Raw genomic sequence first — 22,107 nt, forward strand, 5'->3', positions numbered from 1 at the left:
TTTTAATTAACTTTGTGTGCTGTAGACACAATCCTGACTACCCACCAAGTGCTGACACTCCCATAGGGAACCGTTGTAACGGGGGTGGGACATTTTTCTGTACAGCTTCCGGGTTGTGGAGCTCTGTATAGTTCCAAACATCCCATAGAGCCCCATTCATTTCCACCACTTATCAAGCATTTTCAGCTGTTTGTTGCTTTGTTTTAAAAAAATAATGAATTTAATGTCATTAATATACTTAATACTGTTATTGTTTAGTATTTGCTCAGCACTAAATGTTACATGTTTATCCTAATTAATAGGTATAACTGAATTTAGCTCAGTCAGTTAAGCTTAATTAATGACACACGAGTCTTTTCACCTAAAATGAGTTGATTAATCAAGAGTCTTGTTACAGAAATGATCATAAAACATCAGAGCCATAATAAATCATTATACTTTTACTTTCATACTTAAGTACATTTGAAGGTAAATACTTTAGTACTTTAGTGGAGGTAAAGAGTATTTTTACTTTTACTAGAGTAATATGTTACCTTGGATATCTCTACTTTAACTCAACTACATGGTTTGTGTACCTTGTCCACCACTTACATTAGACAAAATGAACTAGTGCATATTCATAATGAATTCATTCATGTATTACATGTAGGAATCAATGATTAATCACTCATGAAATAAGAGATGAATGAAGCTATTTCATGTACCTGCACTATAATGTTAAAGGTACGGTAGTGTGTTTATCAATCTGTTCATTCAGTGCAGGTAAACTTTATGAATCCAGCCACATGGCTTAGTGTTTAACCAAAATGATTATTATTATTATTATTATGAATCCTCAGGAAAGTAAAGGGAGATTAGTTTATGTAAAAAACAAAACAAAAAAACTGTTTAATCTCTGTACTGTATCTTGTCTCTACTACTTAATGATATGGCATTATGTAATGCAGGGTTTTTTCAAACTTTTTTTCTGGTGACCCACATTTTGTCCATGATTTTTTCACGCGACCCAGGCAACATAAATAAATATATTTATGTTCTTACACTTTTGGTTACATTCATGACAGGAACGGTAGTAACTTATTGCACAAGATTCATCAGTTCACAAGTTTAATATCAAACACATTCATGGACAATTTAGTGTCTCCAATTCACCTCCATAGCATGTCTTTGGACTGTGGGAGGAAACCGGAGCATTCGGAGGAAACCCACGCAGGCACGGGGAGAACATGCAAACTCCACACAGAAAGAACCCGGACCACCCCATGATGTTGGGGACGAACCCAGGACCTTCTTGCTGTGAGGCGACAGTGCTACCCACTTAGCCACCGTGCCGCCCTTAGAGTAGGGGAACAGTTTACAAATCCAAACTATCTTTATAGACCCTGGCACTGATTTTTAGTTTTTTCTTGACTGGCTCAGTAGCAACGCGATTAGCTTGTAGCTCACTGCCTTCTCCTCTTGAACTTTCTCCCGTTTGCTATTGAAGATTACACACCTTTTCAGTTGTTTCTGTAGCCACTGTCTCAGTATGTCGTTTTTTCTTGGCAGTTGACCTATTCATTTTTCAGCTCCGATGTATATATTATTCTGAATAAAAGGTTTGAACAGCAGCAACTAGGCTCAACACAGATCTGAGCTGCAGCACTGTAATAAAGCCCGCGTTCGTGATGTGCCTGTTAAAAACAATCCTGTTTATGTGAGCCTGTTAAAAATATATTTATTTTAATTACTTATTTATCTTTGGGCGACCCATTTTTTTTTGGCTCACGACCCATCCAAGGGTCGCGACCCAGAGTTTGAAAAACCCTGATGTAATGTATGCTAATATAATGTACTGTGTGTTAACAAGAACGACCTATTATAAGTCATTATAAACATCAATCTTTCACTTTATATACCAAACTGACATTAAAGCAGATGCAGTAAATGTAAACGCAGTTGAAAATACCCAGAAATTGTACAAATGTTTATTATTTAGTGTTTAATATTTCAGTCACTGCTGCCGGTCCCATATGAGAACATGACAGCGCCGGGTTTGTTTGGAACTCTTGGAGGGGCACATGAACCACGTGACCGCGTGGCAGCGAGATCAAGGAGCGTCGCAACTCTCTAAAAAAGAGGTTCCAGACAGTGAAACTAGCGGGCCAATCTGGCACCACAGAATACTTGGTTTTTCAGCCCGAACCGTGACGTCCGTCAGTGGGCGTGTCATGTTGTACAGCATAGCGCGTTAGCTACAATGGCGTCAGCTGGCGTCTCGTATGGAGCTTAATGCTGCATTTTTATCTTTTAAACTTCACTTGATTACAGTTTGCCGCTGATATTTTCAATGCGCCTTTAAAAAGGTGAACTGTGTGATATGACGTGGTAAACGTGACCCGGACAGAACGAAACACGCTTAACGTGAAAAGTAAAGCGTGAAGCTTTTTCAATTCCCCGAGCTGCATAAACACCACACGTGAAGTGAATACAGTTAAACACAGATACACGTGGTATTATAGAGCGGATTTGATGGTTATTTCACACAGATGTTTGTTCGTGTTGTGGAACTTTAATGATGTTTCACAGCTCAAGCTGAGCGCTGAGCAAATCGGTTATATGAGCCGAGAGTCGCGGTGAAAGCAAAGCACAAAACTCCTCTCACGTCAATAAACTAAAGAAAACAACAACTGAGACAAACACATTTTTACATAAAAACAAACATCTGTAACAGCAGCACAAACGCTCACACATAATCTACACGCTCCGCCATGATATTACTTCTCTTAACTCTTAGTAAGTAATGCCCACCGATGATGATGACACTGCTTGGTTCTCAAAAACTGGTGGAAACGCGCGTCGGTTCTCTACAGAACACCAAGGTTCAGAGAAACCTGAACAGAACCGGTTCTAGAACCATGGTTCTTTTGGTGGAAAAGGGGTATCTATCTACGGCTCTGGTTCTGCCGATGACAACACCCTTTTAAATGTAAGGCGGTGAAACACCCGCCCCAACGTGAGGTAAAGGCCAATGAGATGGCAGAAATTTTGGAGTGGCATCTGAAATGACCAATCAGAAAGAGAAGAAAGAGACCCTGTTAAGGCCGCCATTTTCTCTCTTGCACTGTCTTTTCCTTTCCGATATTTTATTATCTGTTAAGAAAATTATTTCCATACCATAATAATTTACGATTAAAAATCGGTATATTAGTCCTTCATATCTACTTTTTATTGTCACTTTATCTCAAGCATTCTTTCAATGTCCTCTCTTCCCTTGCCAGGACTCCTTTCCAAACTTTCAGTTTTACTGTTTTACCGCCTTGCTGTGCTGCTTCTTTTCGATTTGATTAAAATCTATTTGTAGTTTTAGACCTTTTATTTATTTATTTATTTTTAAACATTTGCGCTTTTTCACCACAAGCCCACAAGCCTAGTTTAGCGTTAAAACAGCGAATCTGGCAACCCAGAATTAAACGCGGGTGCTTTTCTCTCCACCAATAGGAACCCGCAGCACTGACGTCATCACCTGTTGCTGGGTAGAGAGTGGTTCTGCAGGTTTTGCACATGATGGCCGAGCATGAGGGCTTCACATCATCATCACTCCGACTTGTTCTCATTAAAATAAACATTATATGGCCAAAAGTACTTGGACACTTGACTGTAAGCTTGATGCTTGAGCATCTTATTTGAAAAACAAGCGGTATTAAAATAGAGTGAGCTCTGTGTGATCTTCTCGGCTGGAACAAGACAGCCGTCCTTCTGAGAAGCTTCTCACAAGACATTAGAAGCATGTCTGTGGGAATTTGTGCCAGTTCAGTCGAAAGATGACAGCAAGATAGCCTCAGTTGACGTTCTAGCCCATTCCAAAGCTGTTAAGTGGTGCTGAGGTCAGGGCTATGTGCAGGACACTAGAGTTTATCTATGTCTTTACAGAGCTTGATTTGCAGCAACACTTTAGGACCTTCCTTAAACTGTTGCTGCAAAGTTGGAAGAATATGACTTCTTTTTTATGAATTCAATGTCATGTATTGTACTTTTCTGCCACTATTAAGAATGTAAAGAGCTTCACTATGCCAGCAAATACAAATAAGTCATGCATCTGTTTTACTTCTTTATTATCTTTATACACATCAGATATGTATACATTAATGCCTTTTGTATCTGACTTCAAGCACAGTCATTACTATAAGAAAAAACTCCAATATCCACAGTTTACCTTTTATAAGTAATACATACAGTGTAATTAACTACATAATTATGTTCATTATAAACATCACATAAAACCATACCAGTATACAGTGTAAAACTAGCTTATACAAATGAAATACACCCTTTAAAAAGTAAAAAAAAAAAAAAAAAGCTTCAGTAGTACAGCAGTAGTACAGATTGTTGTTTTTTTTGGAGGATCTGTAGCAACTCAATGTAAAAACTACATGTAATGTAATATATATATATATATATATATATATATATATATATGTGTGTGTTTGTGTGTGTGTGTGTATATATATATAAGTTTAGAGGTATGGTATATTCGCACCACAATGTAATACCTTACTTCATTATGTGCATAAATCTTATTACATTATTAGATGAAGATTTTATTACATTATACTCAGTTATTACATTATGAGTTGCTACAGGATCTAAAAGACACTGAGGTAGTCAGAAAGACCTGTTAATTTTAAAAGCATTTATGTTCTGTATGATAATAAATTATTACCATCAGTGTGGATACTCCGACACTGTGTACATGGTGCCATTTGTCTCATGATCGTACAAAAGCTGCTTGGGTTTGGTAAAGCGTTATGTAAATCATGAATGATGATCAAAGCAACAGCGTACAGAGGAATTATGTATTACCTTATTATTATTATTACCTTCCACCAGCTTCTATTACATACTACTTTTACAATCATTACTTATCACAAGCAGTATCAATTCACACGGTAAAAGATGCATTATACAGGCATAATAAATATGCCTGTTCCCTGGTGATACCATAGTGGTCAGGAGCTGGTAGCTGACCAGCCCTGTGCTCGAGGTGAGAGGACGTTTACGTCTCACTATTTAAGATGCATTCGAATCAATCTGTAAAAAAGCTAAGGACAATTAATAAAATAGATATTTCTATAAATGATTAACTTTGTGGTTAAGAGCAATTTTGCATTTTCTGGTTTTTACAAGCTTTTTAATGCTACATTTCAGGGCTTGTTAAAAGTGCTAAATCTTTATAATCAGTATATCAATAGATTTTAAACAATAAAAACAATAAAAAGCATGTTGGATGAGGGACCATAACCTAAATCCGAGTTACTCAGCAGTTCCTCCTGAAACAGAAAGACAAATAAGATAATTTATAATGTCCTTAATGAGGCTGCAATTCTGGTGACACGCGGGAAATAAGTTGCAGTGAGCTCTTACACGAACTACGTTTACACTTCTAGTAGTCACTTAGAAAACTTGGACGACTGTGGTTCAGTTATGCCTCGTTCACACTACATGATTTTTGCCCTGATTTTCGCTCGCCGACAGGTCGGGAGCAACTTGGCCTTCGCTCGGGGCTCGAAACTCGACTCTCGATCGCTGTGTGGGAACTGTTCAACAACTCAATCCGAGCAGCTCGCCGAGTGCTCGCAGACTCAAGAAAAACATCTAGAATGTTAAATATCTGGACCAGTCAGCGAGCCAAAATCCTGTTGTGTGAAAGGCGTTGCAAGCAGGTTGTGAATGGCAGCGAGTGCGGTGTCGAACTACAGCCAATGAAAACGCAAGATACAGGGTGAGGGGAAACCCGGGTGGGACAGGGGCATAATGTAGTTTCTATCAGAATACATCAGCACACACACGCTTTACAGTATTTGTGACCTTATTGTCCACACCAAACCATAATACCCATGCTGCATTGCAAAAATATTCATAAACCTCCAAATTACTACAGAACAGAACAGACGCCCCCTGCTGGTCGCGTAGCCAAATCCACTCAGATTCATTTATTTTTACGCTGCACATCAGCGCACAAACAACTTTGATCGCTCGCTACTTGTTGACGTGCATTTTTGGACGTGGTGTCATTAAACCCCTCATCACTTCTTGTGTGCGTTTTCGTGACAAAACGTAGTTTGGGAGACCAGACAGACAACGACTTGAAAGACTCCCGATTACGAGAGATCCAGTCGTGTAGTGTGAACCGTACAGCGACCTGAACAAATGAAAAGTAGTGTAGTGTAAACTTGGCATTAGTTGTTTAGGAATGACCGAACATTAAAGCTATTTTTGCCTGGCTAGGTCACTGTTACCAAGTTAAGTTAACTTAAAAGTATATACACATTCTAGTCTAATAAAACTCAGCCTCTGTACTGACTGAGAACCAAGTTACTCATGTTTTATGAAATAACTTGTGGTCACTTGGCTAAGACTGTAGAAAATCTTAGTCTGTACTCTGCTTTTGTATTAACATTATGCACCGAACCTTCAACAAAGTGGAGCAGTTATGCTACCGAGTTGGTTTTACAGATATCTGTGACCATAACGGTGTGACCACAACTTTAAACATATCTAAATACTGCATTTCCTCCTTTTTTCTCCCAGTTTTTAGTGGGTCCAATTTGTACCCAATTGCGTTATGCTTCTTCTCTACTGGTGCTGATCCCTGCCCCGATTGAGGAGAGCGAACTGACAAATGCCCCCTCCGACACGTGTGCAGTAGCCGACCGCATTGTGTGAGGCGAGTTCATATGCAAATCAGTTTTGTGCACAGAGAGACACACCCTGATCAACACATTATTCCTCTACTCTGTGCAGACGCCATCAATCAGCCAGCAGAGGTCATAATTGCATCAGTTGTGAGGTTTCTATCTGACTTTTCCCTCCCTGTATGAACAACAGCCAAACGTTGTTCATGTAGCCACCCAGCCCAGCCGGATGGCTAAATACTGCTTTTGATAATGGTTTGATCCTGATCGTTGCTGTTTTTTAATATTCTTTTAAGGTCTGCATGTTTTATTCCTTGTATCGCACTCTCCTGATCAGCTGTCTTCCTAATAAAGATGAATAATAATTGTATTAGGATTACCAGAGTTCTCTCATGGCTGTTCCGGTAGCATTGGGGTGTCCTCTTCAGACGTCTCCTGGTTTTGACCTGTAAAGAATTAAAATTCCCTGGTTTGTTAAAGAAATACAATAGAATTGGTTTCTTTCACCTATCAGTCAAACATTGTTCACAGCTATATCAGACTGCTCGTCTACATCTACTACATCAATCACTGATGACAGGATCATTACCAGAGTTATTCGAAGCACTGCCAAAGCTGCCGTTGCGGCCAGCTGATCCATTGCCCACTCCTGGAAAATAAAAATAATAGTAACATCTTAGTTTAGATATGGCACAATACTACTTTAATTGTTAAACATGTTTTTTCCCAGAAGATACATTACCAGAGTCAGATCCAGATTCAAGGCTTTCCTTGCTGCTCTTGGGTCCATTGTCCATGTCTGGGACTGAAAAATACAAATTTCAGGTCAGATACAGCTGTAGAAATAATGGACAACAATTCTTTTTAGTTTAAGATCCATTGGTTCGTTTACTTTGCCATCCGAGGTCTCTCAAAAGTCTACGCTATCACCAAAGTTCAAGAGCGTCAGCCTTCTTTCTGTCCTGCATTTTTACTGTCCAGCTTTCACCTCCACAAGGAACCACAGAAGGTCACCACAGTCTGGACAGGCCCCCCCCCCCCCCCCACCAAAGTCGGCTAGCACAATTTCACTTTTATACACCGACGGGCACTGTGTGTGGAGGGCCACACCCCCATCAGCATTATTCCTCAGCCCTGTGCAGGCGCCACCAGTTATGAGGACCTATGGTCTGACTTTTTACCCTCTAACCCTGAACAACAGCCAATCGTTGTTCATGCTGCAATCCAGCCCAGTTGGAAGGCAGAGCTGAGATTCAATACGATGTATTCGAAACCCCAACTCTGGTGCGCTAGCATACTTTACCGATGCACCACCTGAGCGACCCATAATCAAGTTCAATCAGGGTGGAATAATAGTGCCTATGGACTTATGTCAAGAGAACCAGGTGTACAGTTCAACTCATAATGATGTGGATTGAAGTTCTTAAAGTGTATAATCATGTATTAATTAAGTTTTAATACACAAAACCGACTTACCTGCAGGCACTTGAGTATAGACCCCATTTCCATTCACATTCACTGCCACTGATTCTACACAAATAAGAACGTTAAATATTAGAGCAGCTCAAGTGTTTATTTGGAGAAGAAAAGCCACAATAATGCACATAAGTTTGGAATAGTATTTTATTAGAGATTATCAGGGCAAAATTATGTTCCGCCAAGTGCTGGCAGTAGGGGTGAAATAATAGTGCACATTATGTTTAATTTAATTATGTACCGAGTTTCTATACACAAAACACACCTACCTGCAGGCACTTGAGCATGGTCTTCATTCACATTCACAGCTGTCACTGGTCCTACACAAGTAAACATATGTTAAATATTAGAGCAGTTCATGTAACAATAAACACACTCAATACATTTTATTTTTGTTATACAAATCATTATTAAATACACCTAATGTAAACCACTTTTATATATATATATACACACACACTGATCAGCCATAACATTAAAACCACCTCCTTGTTTCTACACTCACTGTCCATTTTATCAGCTCCACTTACCATATAGAAGCACTTTGTAGTTCTACAATTACTGACTGTAGTCCATCTGTTTCTCTGCATGCTTTGTTAGCCCCCTTTCACCCTGTTCTTCAATGGTCAGGACCCCCACAGGACCACCACGGAGCAGATATTATCAGACACAGCAGCGCTGCTGGAGTTTTTAAACACCTCACTGTCACTGCTGGACTGAGAATAGTCCACCAACCAAAAATATACAGCCCCTTGGGCAGCGTTCTGTGACCACTGATGAAGGTCTAGAAGATGACCAACTCAAACAGCAGCAATAGATGAGCGATCGTCTCTGACTTTACATCTACAAGGTGGACCAGCTAGGTAGGAGTGTCTAATAGAGTGGACAGTGAGTGGACACGGTGTTTAAAAACTCCAGCAGCGCTGCTGTGTCTGATCCACTCATACCAGCACAACACACACTAACACACCACCACCATGTCAGTGTCACTGCAGTGCTGAGAATGATCCACCACCTAAATAATACCTGCTCTGTGGTGGTCCTGTGGGGTCCTGACCATTAAAGAACAGCATGAAAGGGGGTAACAAAGCATGTAGAGAAACAGATGGACTACAGTCAGTAATTGTAGAACTACAAAGTGCTTCTATATGGTAAGTGGAGCTGATAACATGGACAAGGAGGTGGTTTTAATGTTATGGCTGATCCGTGTATATATAGTAGAAGTAATATAAATATAATATGCTGAGATCTTTTGCTTTTATAATGAACGTACTACACACAAGTGTTACTTATGTCCATTCCCATCCACAACTGCCACTGGAGCTGAACAAATTGAACTATTAGAGCAGCTCAGACACAAATCTACTTTACCAAGAACTATCTAACTCATTTATTACTCTGAGTAAATCCACAAAGCAATTACATCATTCTGTGTTTATGTGTTTATTTTAAAGCCTTGGTTCTTTGTACTTGTACTTCCATTGCCACTAGATTATCATAACCTGATCCATTACAAATCCACCTACCTGTATCTGTTGGGTTATACCCATTGGCATTTCTGTCTCCATTCGATCCACAACTACTTGCTGAAAAAAAACAGTAAAAAACAAGTAATTAAAATGATAATTAATTATTTATTTATTTATTTTCACCAATCGCTTCATCCTGCTGAGAGTTCCAGAAATAAAATTATAAGTATATTATTAGTCTTATTATTATTATTATAGTTATTATTATTATTATTATTAATTAGTCTAGTTATTATTGTTGTTAAGTGTTGTGCTTATAATGGCTTGTTTGTGACAGTATTCATCCCTCCTGTTGCTGGCTATCCTCTTCCTCTATTACCTTGAAACTCTTTCAGGCATAATTGTCTTTCCCAGTAAATTGGTTTTCCTAATAATGTGTCCAAAATAAAAGTGCTTTGCTAATGTGTTTATTTATTTGATATTTTTATGCCACTTTCTACACTTGATTGTGTTATTTATGGCATGATCAGTGTTTTGTTTAAGTCATTTTCTTTTATATTTTTGTTTTCATTTTTGTTACTGTCAGGAAGTTTAAGACTTTTCTTGTGTTTTCTTGGTTTAGGGCTTCTTTAATAGTTCCAGGTATGTTTAGTTGTTGTCTCTCTCTGGTGTATTTGGATTAAGATATGTTTTATTGTAAGTTGCATGTGACATCTTTCACATATTGGGTGATTGTCTCCTTTTATTAAGTATTGGTGAGTATGACTTTTGTATGACCTATTCTGCATCTTGTGTTTATAACCTGATCCACTCGTCTTTGCTTTGCTAATGTAAAACCAGTTTGTTTGTTTGTTGATCTGTGTAAAGATCCATAATACTCTGGTAATCTTATCTCCCTGAGGACATTCTATCATGTTATGTGGTCAAAGTCCAAAGCTTTGCTGTAATCAGTAAGGTACATGTTTACTTCCTTTATGAATGTCTCAGCTTTTACTATAATTCCAGTATAATACATCTGCTGTGTGATTTCGTCCCCCTGCCTCTTCTGAATCCTGCTTGCACATCAATGTAAGGCTGTGATCTGCATTGAAAATTCTCCCTTATATCACATAACAGTTGATTTATGTAATTTGAAGTTGGGGATGATCAGTATATGTGGTAGGTTTACTCTGGCACCTCGATTAAGACCTTTCTGCTACGGGAGACCCTGACAAATGAAACTCCAGGCAGCAGAGCTTTAAGCTTTCCTGATGCTCACAAGCCTGTTTCTGAGCTCAAACTACATGAACGTTTATTTGAACCCTATTTTCCCTTTCAGTCTTACAGGAATAAATGTAATATGATGAGGTTTTACTCACTGATTATTCCTCTCTTTTTAAGAATGAAGAGGACCAGTCCGACCAAAAACAGCGTGGCCACCAGCCCAATCACACCTCCAACGATTGCAGGCAAAACCACATCACAGTCAAAGCATTTTCCATCTTTAATAAAATACAAATATTTAGATTTAACATTGTACATTTTATGATCTCCATGTTGCTTCTGTTTGATGTTATTATGAGAAATAAATTCTCCTCTATAATTAAGCTGCTACCTGTAGACCACTTTGTAATTATTGGCTCGTTGAGGGTGCTGTGGGTGACGTAACAATCGTAACGAGCTTTATCCTCCTCCAGGACATCCACACACTTCCTCAGCTGGTAAGTGCCATCATCGTTGGGTCTGATTCCTGAAGATGTTGTTAGATGTTCAGGCAGAGTAGTTCTAGATTTTCTTATATACATCTGCACATCAGGAGGGTAGAAACCGGTGGCCATGCAGGTCAGGGTCAACTTGTTGGAGTTGGTTACTGATTTCTTTGCGAATATAAACACATCCGGTGGAACTGAATGGAGAGAGAACGTATAACGTTTGTAAATGTTTATTTTAAATGTAAGTACTTTACTTTACTTTACATTAGATCAGTCGTGTACTCACTGTGTGTTTTTAGCGATGCTTCTCCATAGCCCATGAACTTGGAGAGCCAGTCCACACACTCTTTCTCCAGGTAGCCCTTGGTGTACTGGTTTAGAATGGGCACGTCATCCCATTTCCTCTTGGTCGCCTCAGCAGCAGGGACCGGAGCGATCCATCTGGAGTTTTGTCCATCAAAGGAGAGGAACTCTGAGCCGTCATAACTGTACTCATCAATGCCGCTAACAAATGAAACGCTCCTATCTGTGTTTTCATTAATCACACACCCGTGTCTCCACTGAAGAACATGAAGATCTGAAATAAATAAAACAACAAACACAGTGACTAACCATGTGTGAGAGCAACTAGTTTGTTTACATTAGTCCATATTAAATTCCTCATCTAGTTGATTGGAATATGGAAGCAGGAGCTCAGACTCTTATCAGACGCTGATCAGTTATTTTGGTTCCATGATACAAGTAGGGTTAATTATTCTTGACATCCCAGATACAATTAGAGCTTTATAATAAATGGAGAAAAACACCATTTCACTATTAAATTTACTAACCAGACTTGTTGTGGTTCATCCGATCCATCAGGATATCCAGGTTGACCTTGAACCACTGCTCTTTACTCTTGCGGGACTGGGTTCCTTTCTCCCAGTAATCTTTATCCATCTTCTCCTGCATCCAGGTCTGCATTGGAACCTTTATTTGTGTCTGACTGCTGTAGTAATCGAGCTCTCGGTCATCGAGCATGCCCAGTGCAATGAACTCATAAATGCCGGGTAGTTGGATAGGTTTGGAGAGAGCCGTGTAGATGTAGTAGAGGGAATGCTCACCTGTGGGGAGAAGATAAAAATGTGTCTCTATTATCCATTATATCTCTAACCTGACGTATAAGGTTCATCTGCTTTAGCCACGTCTATTGCTAAAACTGCTGACATGGTGTATGAGTTTAATTCATTGCTAATATGTACAAGACCGACTTTCAATCACATGGATCATCAGGGCCACTCTCAGAGTGAAATCAGCAAACAAACTGGATACTCAAGATGTGGTATCCAAACTGTTATAAAGAAATTGAAAGACTCAGGAGAGGTCAAGGACAAAAAAGGACTGTAAAACGTCCAAAATAAAAGGTTTCTCAGAGTTTCTTCTTTGAGACACAGAAAGAAGTCCAGCAAGGATCTGGCAGCTTTATCAGGATGCCCAGGTTGACTCTTCTACAGTCTGAAGAAGCTTGATCAGGAGTGGTCTTTTTGGCAGGGTAGCAGCCAAGAAACCACTATTACGGAAGAGGAACATGGTAAAAAGGCTAAGATATGCTACAGCTCACAAAGACTGGAATATAGATCAGTTTGGAATCTAGGTTTTTGGGTCCAGTCACCAACAAAAGATGGAAGAATGAGTGCTTGCGGTCTTCACTGAAACAGGTTGGACTTTCTGTCCAGGTTCAGAGTTCATCATGCTATTCCTTTTGGAAAGCGTCTAATTACAATCCCAATCGCACTGGTAATAAAGTGAAATCATACTAAGAGAGAAAAACAGCTGATAAAACACCGACAGTCATGGACTGACCTCCACAGAGTTCAGACCTCAGTATTAGATGGGATCACCCGGACAAACAATAAAGCACCGACAGGTGAAGTGAATAACACTGATTATCTCTTCATCACGGCACCTGTTAGTGGGCGGGATATATTAGGCAGCAAGTGACATTTTATCCTCAAAGTTGATGTTAGAAACAGGAAAAAGAGGATGACGAGGGCCAGATTGTGATGGCTAGACGACTGTGTAAGAGCATCTCCAAAACTGCAGCTCTTGTGGGGTGTTGCTGGTCTGCAGTGGTCAGTATCTATCAAAAGTGGTCCAAGGAAGGAACAGTGGTAAACCGGCGACAGGGTCATGAGCGGCCAAGACTCATTGATGCACGTGGGGGTTGGCTCGTGTGGTCCGATCCAATAGACGAGCTACTGTAGCTCAAACTGCTGAAGAAGTTCATGCTGGTTCTGATAGAAAGGTGTCAGAATACACAGTGCATCACAGTTGCAGGGCTGTTTTGGCAGCAAAAGGAGGACCAACACAATATTAGGAACATAACATAATGTTATGCCTCGTCGTACACTAATTATTTCCCTTGTGTTTAGAAGTAATGTAATGATCACTGTCTGGATGACATCCCATCCAAACCAACCCAACTTGCCCGGTAAATAGCAAACAAGTTTCACCTTATGATAGCGGCACCTCAGTTTTCAAGGTACAGGACTAGTAATCGGAAGCTCTCTGCTTTAAGCCCTACTACTGCCAGGTTACCACTAGTTGGGACTTCAGCAAGGCCCTTAACCCTCAATTGCTTGGATTGTTCATGGTCACAATTGTAAGCTGCTTTAGATAAAAGCTTCTGCTAAATGTCATACATGTACAAAAAATTTCCTTTACTTCAGTGACATGCACAATAATGTAGACTAAATGGTTCTACCTTCCTCTCACACAGCATTTGTGGAGCAGTAAGCTTACACCAAGTGCAGCCCATATTAATTCATAGTGGCTGAGATGTTTACTTATTTATTTTTGGATTTATAGTCAGTCATGCTAGGTATTATGTTTCAGTCTATTTACAGCCTCAGTCTTTACACAAAGTCTCCCAAAGTGTTGAAAAAGCTCCACAAAGTCTCCCAAAGTGTTGAAAAAGCTCAGCAGTCCCCCAAAGTCTAGAAAAAGCTCAGTAGTCCCCCAAAGTCTTGAAAAAGCTCCACAGAGTCCCCCAAAGTCTTGAAAAAGTTCCACAAAGTCCCCCAAAGTCTTGAAAAAGCTCAACAGTTCCCCAAAGTCTTGAAAAAGCTCCACAAAGTCCCCCAAAGTCTTGAAGAAGCTCAGCAAAGTCCAACAAAGTCTTGAAAAAGCTCTCAAAAGTTCTCCAAAGTCTTAGGAAAGCTCCACAAAGTCCCCCAAAGTCTAGAAAAAGCTCAGCAGTCCCTCAAAGTCTTAAAAAAGCTCCTAAAAGTTCTCCAAAGTTTTAGGAAAGCTCCACAAAGTCCCCCAAAGTCTTGAAAAAGCTTTTCCAAAAGTCTCCCAAAGTCTTGAAAAAGCTCCAAAAAGTCTCCCAAAGTCTTAAGAAAGCTCAGCAAAGTCTCCTAGTCTTGAAAAAGCTCCACAACGTCCCGCAAAGTCTTGAAAAAGCTCAGCAAAGTCCACCAAAGTCTTGAAAAAGCTCAGCAAAGTCCACCAAAGTCTAGAAAAAGCTCAGCAGTCCCTCAAAGTCTTGAAAAAGCTCCTAAAAGTTCTCCAAAGTCTTAGGAAAGCTCCACAAAGTCCCCCAAAGTCTTGAAAAAGCTTTTCCAAAAGTCTCCCAAAGTCTTGAAAAAGCTCCAAAAAGTCTCCCAAAGTCTTAAGAAAGCTCAGCAAAGTCTCCTAGTTTTGAAAAAGCTCCACAACGTCCCGCAAAGTCTTGAAAAAGCTCAGCAAAGTCCACCAAAGTCTTGAAAAAGCTCAGCAAAGTCCACCAAAGTCTTGAAAAAGCTCAGCAAAGTCCACCAAAGTCTTGAAAAGCTCCCCAGTCTACCAAAGTCTTGAAAAAGCTCCACAAAGTCTTGAAAAAGCTCCACAAAGACCCTCGGTCTATGTTACAATGTATTTACAGAGTGAAAACACCAGTGTAATAAAAACCTTACATTTACATTTTTAGCATTTAGCGACTTACATTACAGTATACAGTCCCTGACAGAAGTTCTGTCGCTTATCCATGTTGTGGAAACAAAAGCTTATAACCTGACTTTAAATTCATCCATTGGTTTTAGAAATGACTCATATGAAAGCTGAAACCCTCCCAAATGAGGTTTAATTTACGAAAATAAATTTGCTTCACTGCAGAAATATTGATCATTTAATGAACACAGAAAGGTCAGATCTTGGCAAGACAAAAGTTTTGTCGCCTTGTCATATAATGCACCCAATCCTAGTTTACAGCCTCACCTGTGCTCACTAATTGATCGGTTAATTAGTGGGTGTGTATAAAAAGAACCCCAGCACCCCAAACCTTCACTTGAACTGCAACTTCACCTCTGACAACATGCCAAAAATCCACCCTGCGACCAAAGCCTTGATTATCAAGAGGCTGAAGACCAGATCCACTGCAAAGGTGGCTGGCACCTTTAATGTGTCTCAGCGTCAAGTACAAAGAATTAAAAAAAGATTTGAAGAGACTGGAGATGTTTTTGACAAGCCCAGGTCCGGCAGACCCCACAAGACAACTGCTAAGGAGGAACATTTGTTGGTTAGAAAATCCAAAGCCAGCCCCTCTTCCACTGCAGCAGAGCTCCACCAGGCCTGGTCACCTCAAGTCCCTGTGTCAACTAGAACAGTTTGTAGGATTCTGTCTCGAAATGGCCTCCATGGTCGAATCAGTGCCCAGAAGCCAGCACTAAACAAAAGGCAATTAAAAAACCGTGTGGCATTTGCCAAGGCCCACAGCCTGCTAAACGGATGGACGCTGGAAAAGTGGCAGAAGGTGGATTTCTCAGATGAATCTTCAGTTGAATTACACCACAGCCGCCGCAAATACTGCAGGAGACCTACTGGAGCCCGTATGGATCCAAGTTTGGTGGTGGAAAGATCATGGTCTGGGGTTACATTCAGTATGGGGGTGTGCGAAACATTTGTTTGATTTTCATATTACTTTCTGTGGGCGACAAAACTTTTGTCTTGCCAAAATCTGACCTTTCTGTGTTCATTAAATGATCAATATTTCTGCAGTGAAGCAAATTTATTTTCGTAAATTAAACCTCATTTGGGAGGGTTTCAGCTTTCATATGAGTCATTTCTAAAACCAATGGATGAATTTAAAGTCAGGTTATAAGCTTTTGTTTCCACAACATGGATAAGCGACAGAACTTCTGTCAGGGACTGTATTGTCTGAGCAATTGAAGGTTAAGGGCCTTGCTCAAGGGCCCAACAGCAGCAACCTGGCAGTGGTGAGACTTGAACCAGCGACCCTCTGATCACTAGTCCAGCACCTTAACCACTAGGCTACAGCTGGTTTGCCTACCTTACACCACCCTAAATAATAAAATGTAGAGTTCTTTATCTTTCTTTTTAGCACATCACCATCAGCACATCATTGTGGGCACTCTACCAACAGGGTGGTAAAAGCTGAACACACTCAGTGGGGACTCACATTTGGGACATAGGACACATACTCAATAAGTTAACCAATGCGAGTTGCGGCTTTCATGATCACTTCAGCTGGAACTTAACCCATTAACTGCCATAATCCCCCCCGTCTGGTAACGGCATGTGTCAGTCACTTAGAAAAACTGGACATTCATGTGTTCCAACTGAAAGAAATTGGCAGTTAATGGGTTAACTACACCAGTTGTAGATTAAGTCTTATTTTGTTCTATGGGAAATAAGTCTAAATGAGTCTGATAGGACTACTAGATTAAATAAACCTCACAGCATGGTTTAAGCCTATTCGCCATATAGAGTTGCGAGCCCGATTTAGATCTCCACTTGGCACCAAATTAGTAACTCTATACTTGTTTAAAAACAACTTATACAAGCAGGAACAGGCTGCCAATCCAACACTCTAGTAAACAACCTTCACATATTTACATGTTGTGATTCACCATGGCTGCCACAATGAACCTGGGTGTGTCTGGTTTAAACTAAGCTTATTATAAAGATTATTATTACATTTGGCTTAGTGGTGGCTGAGTAACTATAAGGAAGGGAGAGCTATAAAGGTGTTGTATAACTTTTATAACATTATAACATTTTAAACCACCTCCTTGTTTCTACACTCACTGTCCATTTTATCAGCTCCACTTACCATATAGAAGCTTTTTGTAGTTCTACAATTACTGACTGTAGTCCATCTGTTTCTCTGCATACTTTTTTAACCTGCTTTTACCCTGTTCTTCAATGGTCAGGACCCCCACAGGACCACCACAGAGCCGGTATTATTTGGGTGGTGGATGAGCGATGAGCAATCGTCTCTGACTTTACATCTACAAGGTGGACCAACCAGGTAGGCGTGTCTAATAGAGTGGACAGTGAGTGGACACGGTATTTAAATACCAGCACAACACACACTAACACACTGCAGTGCTGAGAATGATCCACCACATAAATAATACCTGCTCTGTGGTGGTCCTGTGGGGGTCCTGACCATTGAAGAACAGGGTGAAAGGAGGCTAACAATGTATGTTGTAGAGTAACAGATGGACTACAGTCAGTAATTGTAGAACCACAAAGTGCTTCTATATGGTAAGTGGAGCCGATAAAATGGACAGTTGGTGTAGAAACAAGGAGGTGGTTTTAATGTTATGGCTGATCGGTGTATATCGTCATATGTGGCGTTTAGATTCAAGATCTGAATCAATTCGGTGTAATAAATAGATCAAAACCAAAAGAAATCAGACATGAACATACATTTAATATAAGTAAGACGTAAATCTGAAAGTAAACACGACAGATTAATAATAAAGCTTAAAGACATTCAGATCTTCCTGCTTCTACTTTACTTTCGTTTTCAACAAACTTCGTGTTTACGTGAATAAAACCAAAATAAATACATATATTTGAGCTTTAAATGAAAGTGAAACTTACCACACAGAGCTGGTACAGCAGCCCCGAAATACAGTAAACCCACAAACAGAAGAATTTTAGATTCCATTTTTACATAATACCATCACAAGATAGTCCAACCTGAGTCAGATCCAGAATGAGATCTCAAATCAACCAAGTAAACAAGCACAGCTACAGGAAACAGGACGTGGCTTCCACCAACCAATCACAATATTTATTACAACAGAGCCCGACCAATGATACTGAACATCATCAGTATCCAGACAGATTTCACTTTTGCAGGTGTTGTGACTTGTTCAGACAAGTCAAGCAGCTTTCTTCCTGGAGGAGTATGTGAACTTATAACCATAGTAATATACACTATATGCCCAAAAGTATTCAGGACACCTGACCATGAGCTTGCAGGACACAGCATTTCACAGCATAGGACATAGCCTAGTGGGTAGAGCTTTGGGCTATCAACTGAAAGGTTGAGAGTTCGAATCCCAGCTCTGCCATGCAGCCACTGTTGGGCCCTTGAGCAAGGCCCCTAACCCTGTCTGCTCCAGGGGTGCCGTACAATGGCTGACCCTGCACTCTGACCCCAGCTTCCAAGCAAGCTGGAATACGTGAAGAAAGAATTTCAGTATATGTATAAATGACAAATAAATTCTGTTAGGGCAGTGATAGCTCAGTGGTTACGGTACCAATAATTAAAAGGTTGCCGGTTCAAGCCCCACCACCGCCGAGTTGCCACTGTTGGGCCCCTGAGCAAGGTCCTTAGCCCTCAATTGCTTAAAATTGTGTTCAGTCATAATTGTAAGTCGCTTTGGATAAAAGCGTGTGCTAAATGCCGTAAATGTAAATCGTTTTAAAACAGAGTGACCTCTATACATTTAAAAGATCACATAAAAGAATATATCAGTGTCAAAATGTGACAGCATTTGTATGGCTGGGCACTGAAGTCGGTCAATAAGTGTCAGTTGATGTTCCAGTTCATTACTGAGGCTGAGGTAAGTTTCCTTAAATTTAGCTTTTTTATATGTCTTTATAGTTGGGATGTAACGGGGCGGCACGGTGGCTAAGTGGGTAGCACAGTCGCCTCGGACCCGGATCCGGACCACGCTCTTTAGTGTGACCAGCAGCAATAATAAAATAAAAATAAGATAAAATTATTACAAAATATATGAAAAAGTACAAAAGATGTATGACTTGGTGCGGCACAAAATAAGCTAAACTTCTAAGAAATATAAATATTTAGATATATATAATAATATTTGGATATATACACATCGTTAAATAGTGCAAACAGAGCAGTGTAACCGTTATCTTATCATTATTATTATTATTATTCTATACAACATTATATCATACATTATATTACTGATTATATACAACAGTTCCCAATGTCCCAATATCTGGATGTAAGTTTTGTATGTTTTTACCGTTTTTACCAGTATAAGTCTGGTTTTATTGGGGAATTCTGGTTTACTGACCTTCTAAAATATATACAGAGAGTGGGAGTGGCTGATCTAATATTGCCTGTATGTGTGAGTGAGTGAATGGTTGATGCCCTGTTCAGGTGTATTCCTACCTTGTGCCCAATGTTTCTGAGTCTGACCAGGAAGTAGCGGTTGGTAAAGCAGATGGATAAATAGTTTCTTTGCTTTAAAATGCCAAAACATCTTAAATTAATTCTTTAATATAAGTTTATGTATAAGTTTAAAATATGTGTTTGTGTGTATAAAAATGCACATCATGACGATCACCCATATATCCACCATACAGTGTGTTTATTTTAGAACTATGACCCATATCATTGCTTTAAATGTCATTTAATTAAATAAAATTTGTACTTTATTGGTTTATAAACACAGAGGAAATTGACAGTGGAATAATAACGTCTAATCTGTCAGATTTTACTCATTTTAAATAAACTGACAGGGTTTCGTATGTAAAGAGCTTTTAATCCATGGAAAATCTCTCATGCTTTATTTCATACAGAATTGCAGCAGTGTTTACATCCATTATTTACAACAAAATCGAATATATTACTATGGTATGTACACTCTACGGACAAAAGTATTGGGACACCTGACCATGATCGTGTTGGACATCCCAGTCCAAATCCTTGTGCATTTCCTTTGTAGCTCTAATATCAGACAGTCTTCTGGGATAGCCCCTGTTAGCAATGGATGTGGCAGAAACAACTAAATGTAATCATTATAAGGGGTGTCCACATACTTTTGGCTATATAGTGTACTTCAGAAAGAGCACTCGGTATGTTACAGCAGGAAGTTGAGTCTTTCTGACATTGTACATGTATATATATATATACTGTATTTATATAAGAATAATAATTATATATAGATATACACACACTCTTCTGGACATCATCATTTCCTCCCAAACCGAAATCCAAACCCGCCTTTCTGCCTGTTAAACGCCTGCAGCCCCCCGGCGATGGACGTCAGCGCCTCGTTCCTCTTCACGTCGCCCTCGCCCACGTCCTCGACACCTCCTCCCCTCTCGTAGTGCATCGTCTCCATCGGGTGTTTCACAAAGGGTTCCAGCGCCCTCCGTCCCAGCTCCGCCAACTCCGTTTTCTCCAGCGGCTCCGCCATCCAGGCCTCCAGCAGCGCAGCCTCCCAACTGGAGATGCCGGGGTGCCGGGGGAACATAAGACCCCCTCCAGGAAACAAAAAGAGCACCGGCATGAGCAGAGACCAGCAGATGTGGGACGGCTGGAGGTTCATCTGGACGAAGGGAGACAAAAATCAAGAGTTACCAAAGAGAGAAACCAAAACTGTGAGACTGTGGGAACCTTTCGGACCTTCATCGATTATTAGAAGAACCAAAAAGAACCAAAAGCAGCTTTACCTTCTACTCAGGTGGCGTGGATCTGTCCCTCGTCTGTCTCGTTCTTCCTTAAATACGTCCCGTTTGAATTCGTTCTGGCGTCGAACTCTGAAAAGACTGGTCACCATTGGTCAGCAGCTCCCTGACGCAGGAGTCGGAGCGATGCCGCGCTGATCAACATTCCTCAAGCATAGAAACACAGTTAGCTTAAGTGGTGCACCTTAAGTGGCCAATTACTGACCAGTGCTCTGTTCGTTAGGAAGATCTCCGCACACAGTGACTGATTGGTCTCGCTGGGACGTCTGAGAAACCTTCAGAAGAATCTCGCTGAGGCTGTGTGTTCTAGATGAAGATCGTTAGGTGTGTCCTGTACTGATGATGGCTGGAGTTTCTATTCTTCAGAAATGGACAGTCACTGGGATAATCACTCCTGACACCAGTTCAGATCCTGACCAAAGTTTCCAGAGGTCAATAAAATAAAAGAGGACAGAATGAAAAAGAGTTTAAAGTTTATTTTAAGATGTCACATCATTGATTAATGATACTCTATATGGCCAAAAGTATGTGTACACCCCTTGTAATGATTGAATTAAGTTGTTTCTGCCACATCCATTGCTAACAGGTGTATAAAAATACGATATAAGGTAAATTATGCTTTTAACATAGCAGCAACAGTTTGGGGAAGTCCTATTTCACTTTCAGCAAAGCCCTTCAGAGACATAGATTTGATAGTTCTCTGCATGCTTTGTTAGCCCCCTTTCACCCTGTTCTTCAATGGTCAGGACCCCCACAGAACCGCCACAGAGCAGGTATTACTTAGGTAGTGGATCATTCTCAGCACTGCAGTGACACTGACATGGTGGTGGTGTGTTAGTGTGTGTTGTGCTGCTGGAGTTTTTAAACACCTCACTGTCACTGCTGGACTGAGAATAGTCCACCAACCTAAAACATCCAGCCAACAGCGTCCTGTGACAACTGATGAAGGTCTAGAAGATGGTCAACTCAAACAGCAGCAATAGATGAGCGATCGTCTCTGACTTTACATCTACAAGGTGGACCAACTAGGTAGGAGTGTCTGATAGAGTGGACAGTGAGTGGACATGGTGTTTA

The 22,107-nt window shown here is 40.2% G+C and overlaps 2 protein-coding genes across 2 annotated transcripts; both read right to left on the minus strand.

Moving 5' to 3' along the window:
* Positions 1 to 4,422: 4,422 nt before the first annotated feature.
* On the minus strand, positions 4,423 to 18,280 carry LOC134334094 (zinc-alpha-2-glycoprotein-like). Its single transcript, XM_063016307.1, has 12 exons — positions 18,181 to 18,280; positions 12,141 to 12,413; positions 11,597 to 11,887; positions 11,214 to 11,504; positions 10,978 to 11,100; positions 9,677 to 9,736; positions 8,420 to 8,470; positions 8,151 to 8,204; positions 7,417 to 7,479; positions 7,264 to 7,323; positions 7,055 to 7,120; positions 4,423 to 5,309 (listed from the first exon to the last, which is right to left on the minus strand). The coding sequence occupies exons 1-11, from the start codon at positions 18,245 to 18,247 to the stop codon at positions 7,065 to 7,067; spliced, it is 1,389 nt and encodes a 462-aa protein (XP_062872377.1). The 5' UTR covers positions 18,248 to 18,280; the 3' UTR covers positions 4,423 to 5,309; positions 7,055 to 7,064.
* A 2,254-nt stretch (positions 18,281 to 20,534) lies between these two features.
* On the minus strand, positions 20,535 to 21,125 carry qrfp (pyroglutamylated RFamide peptide). The gene is made up of 2 exons (XM_063005325.1): positions 21,075 to 21,125; positions 20,535 to 20,894 (listed from the first exon to the last, which is right to left on the minus strand). The coding sequence occupies exons 1-2, from the start codon at positions 21,123 to 21,125 to the stop codon at positions 20,535 to 20,537; spliced, it is 411 nt and encodes a 136-aa protein (XP_062861395.1).
* Between the last annotated feature and the right edge of the window lie 982 nt (positions 21,126 to 22,107).

The sequence above is a fragment of the Trichomycterus rosablanca genome, chromosome 1, assembly GCF_030014385.1.
Source record: "Trichomycterus rosablanca isolate fTriRos1 chromosome 1, fTriRos1.hap1, whole genome shotgun sequence".
Taxonomy (NCBI): domain Eukaryota; kingdom Metazoa; phylum Chordata; class Actinopteri; order Siluriformes; family Trichomycteridae; genus Trichomycterus; species Trichomycterus rosablanca.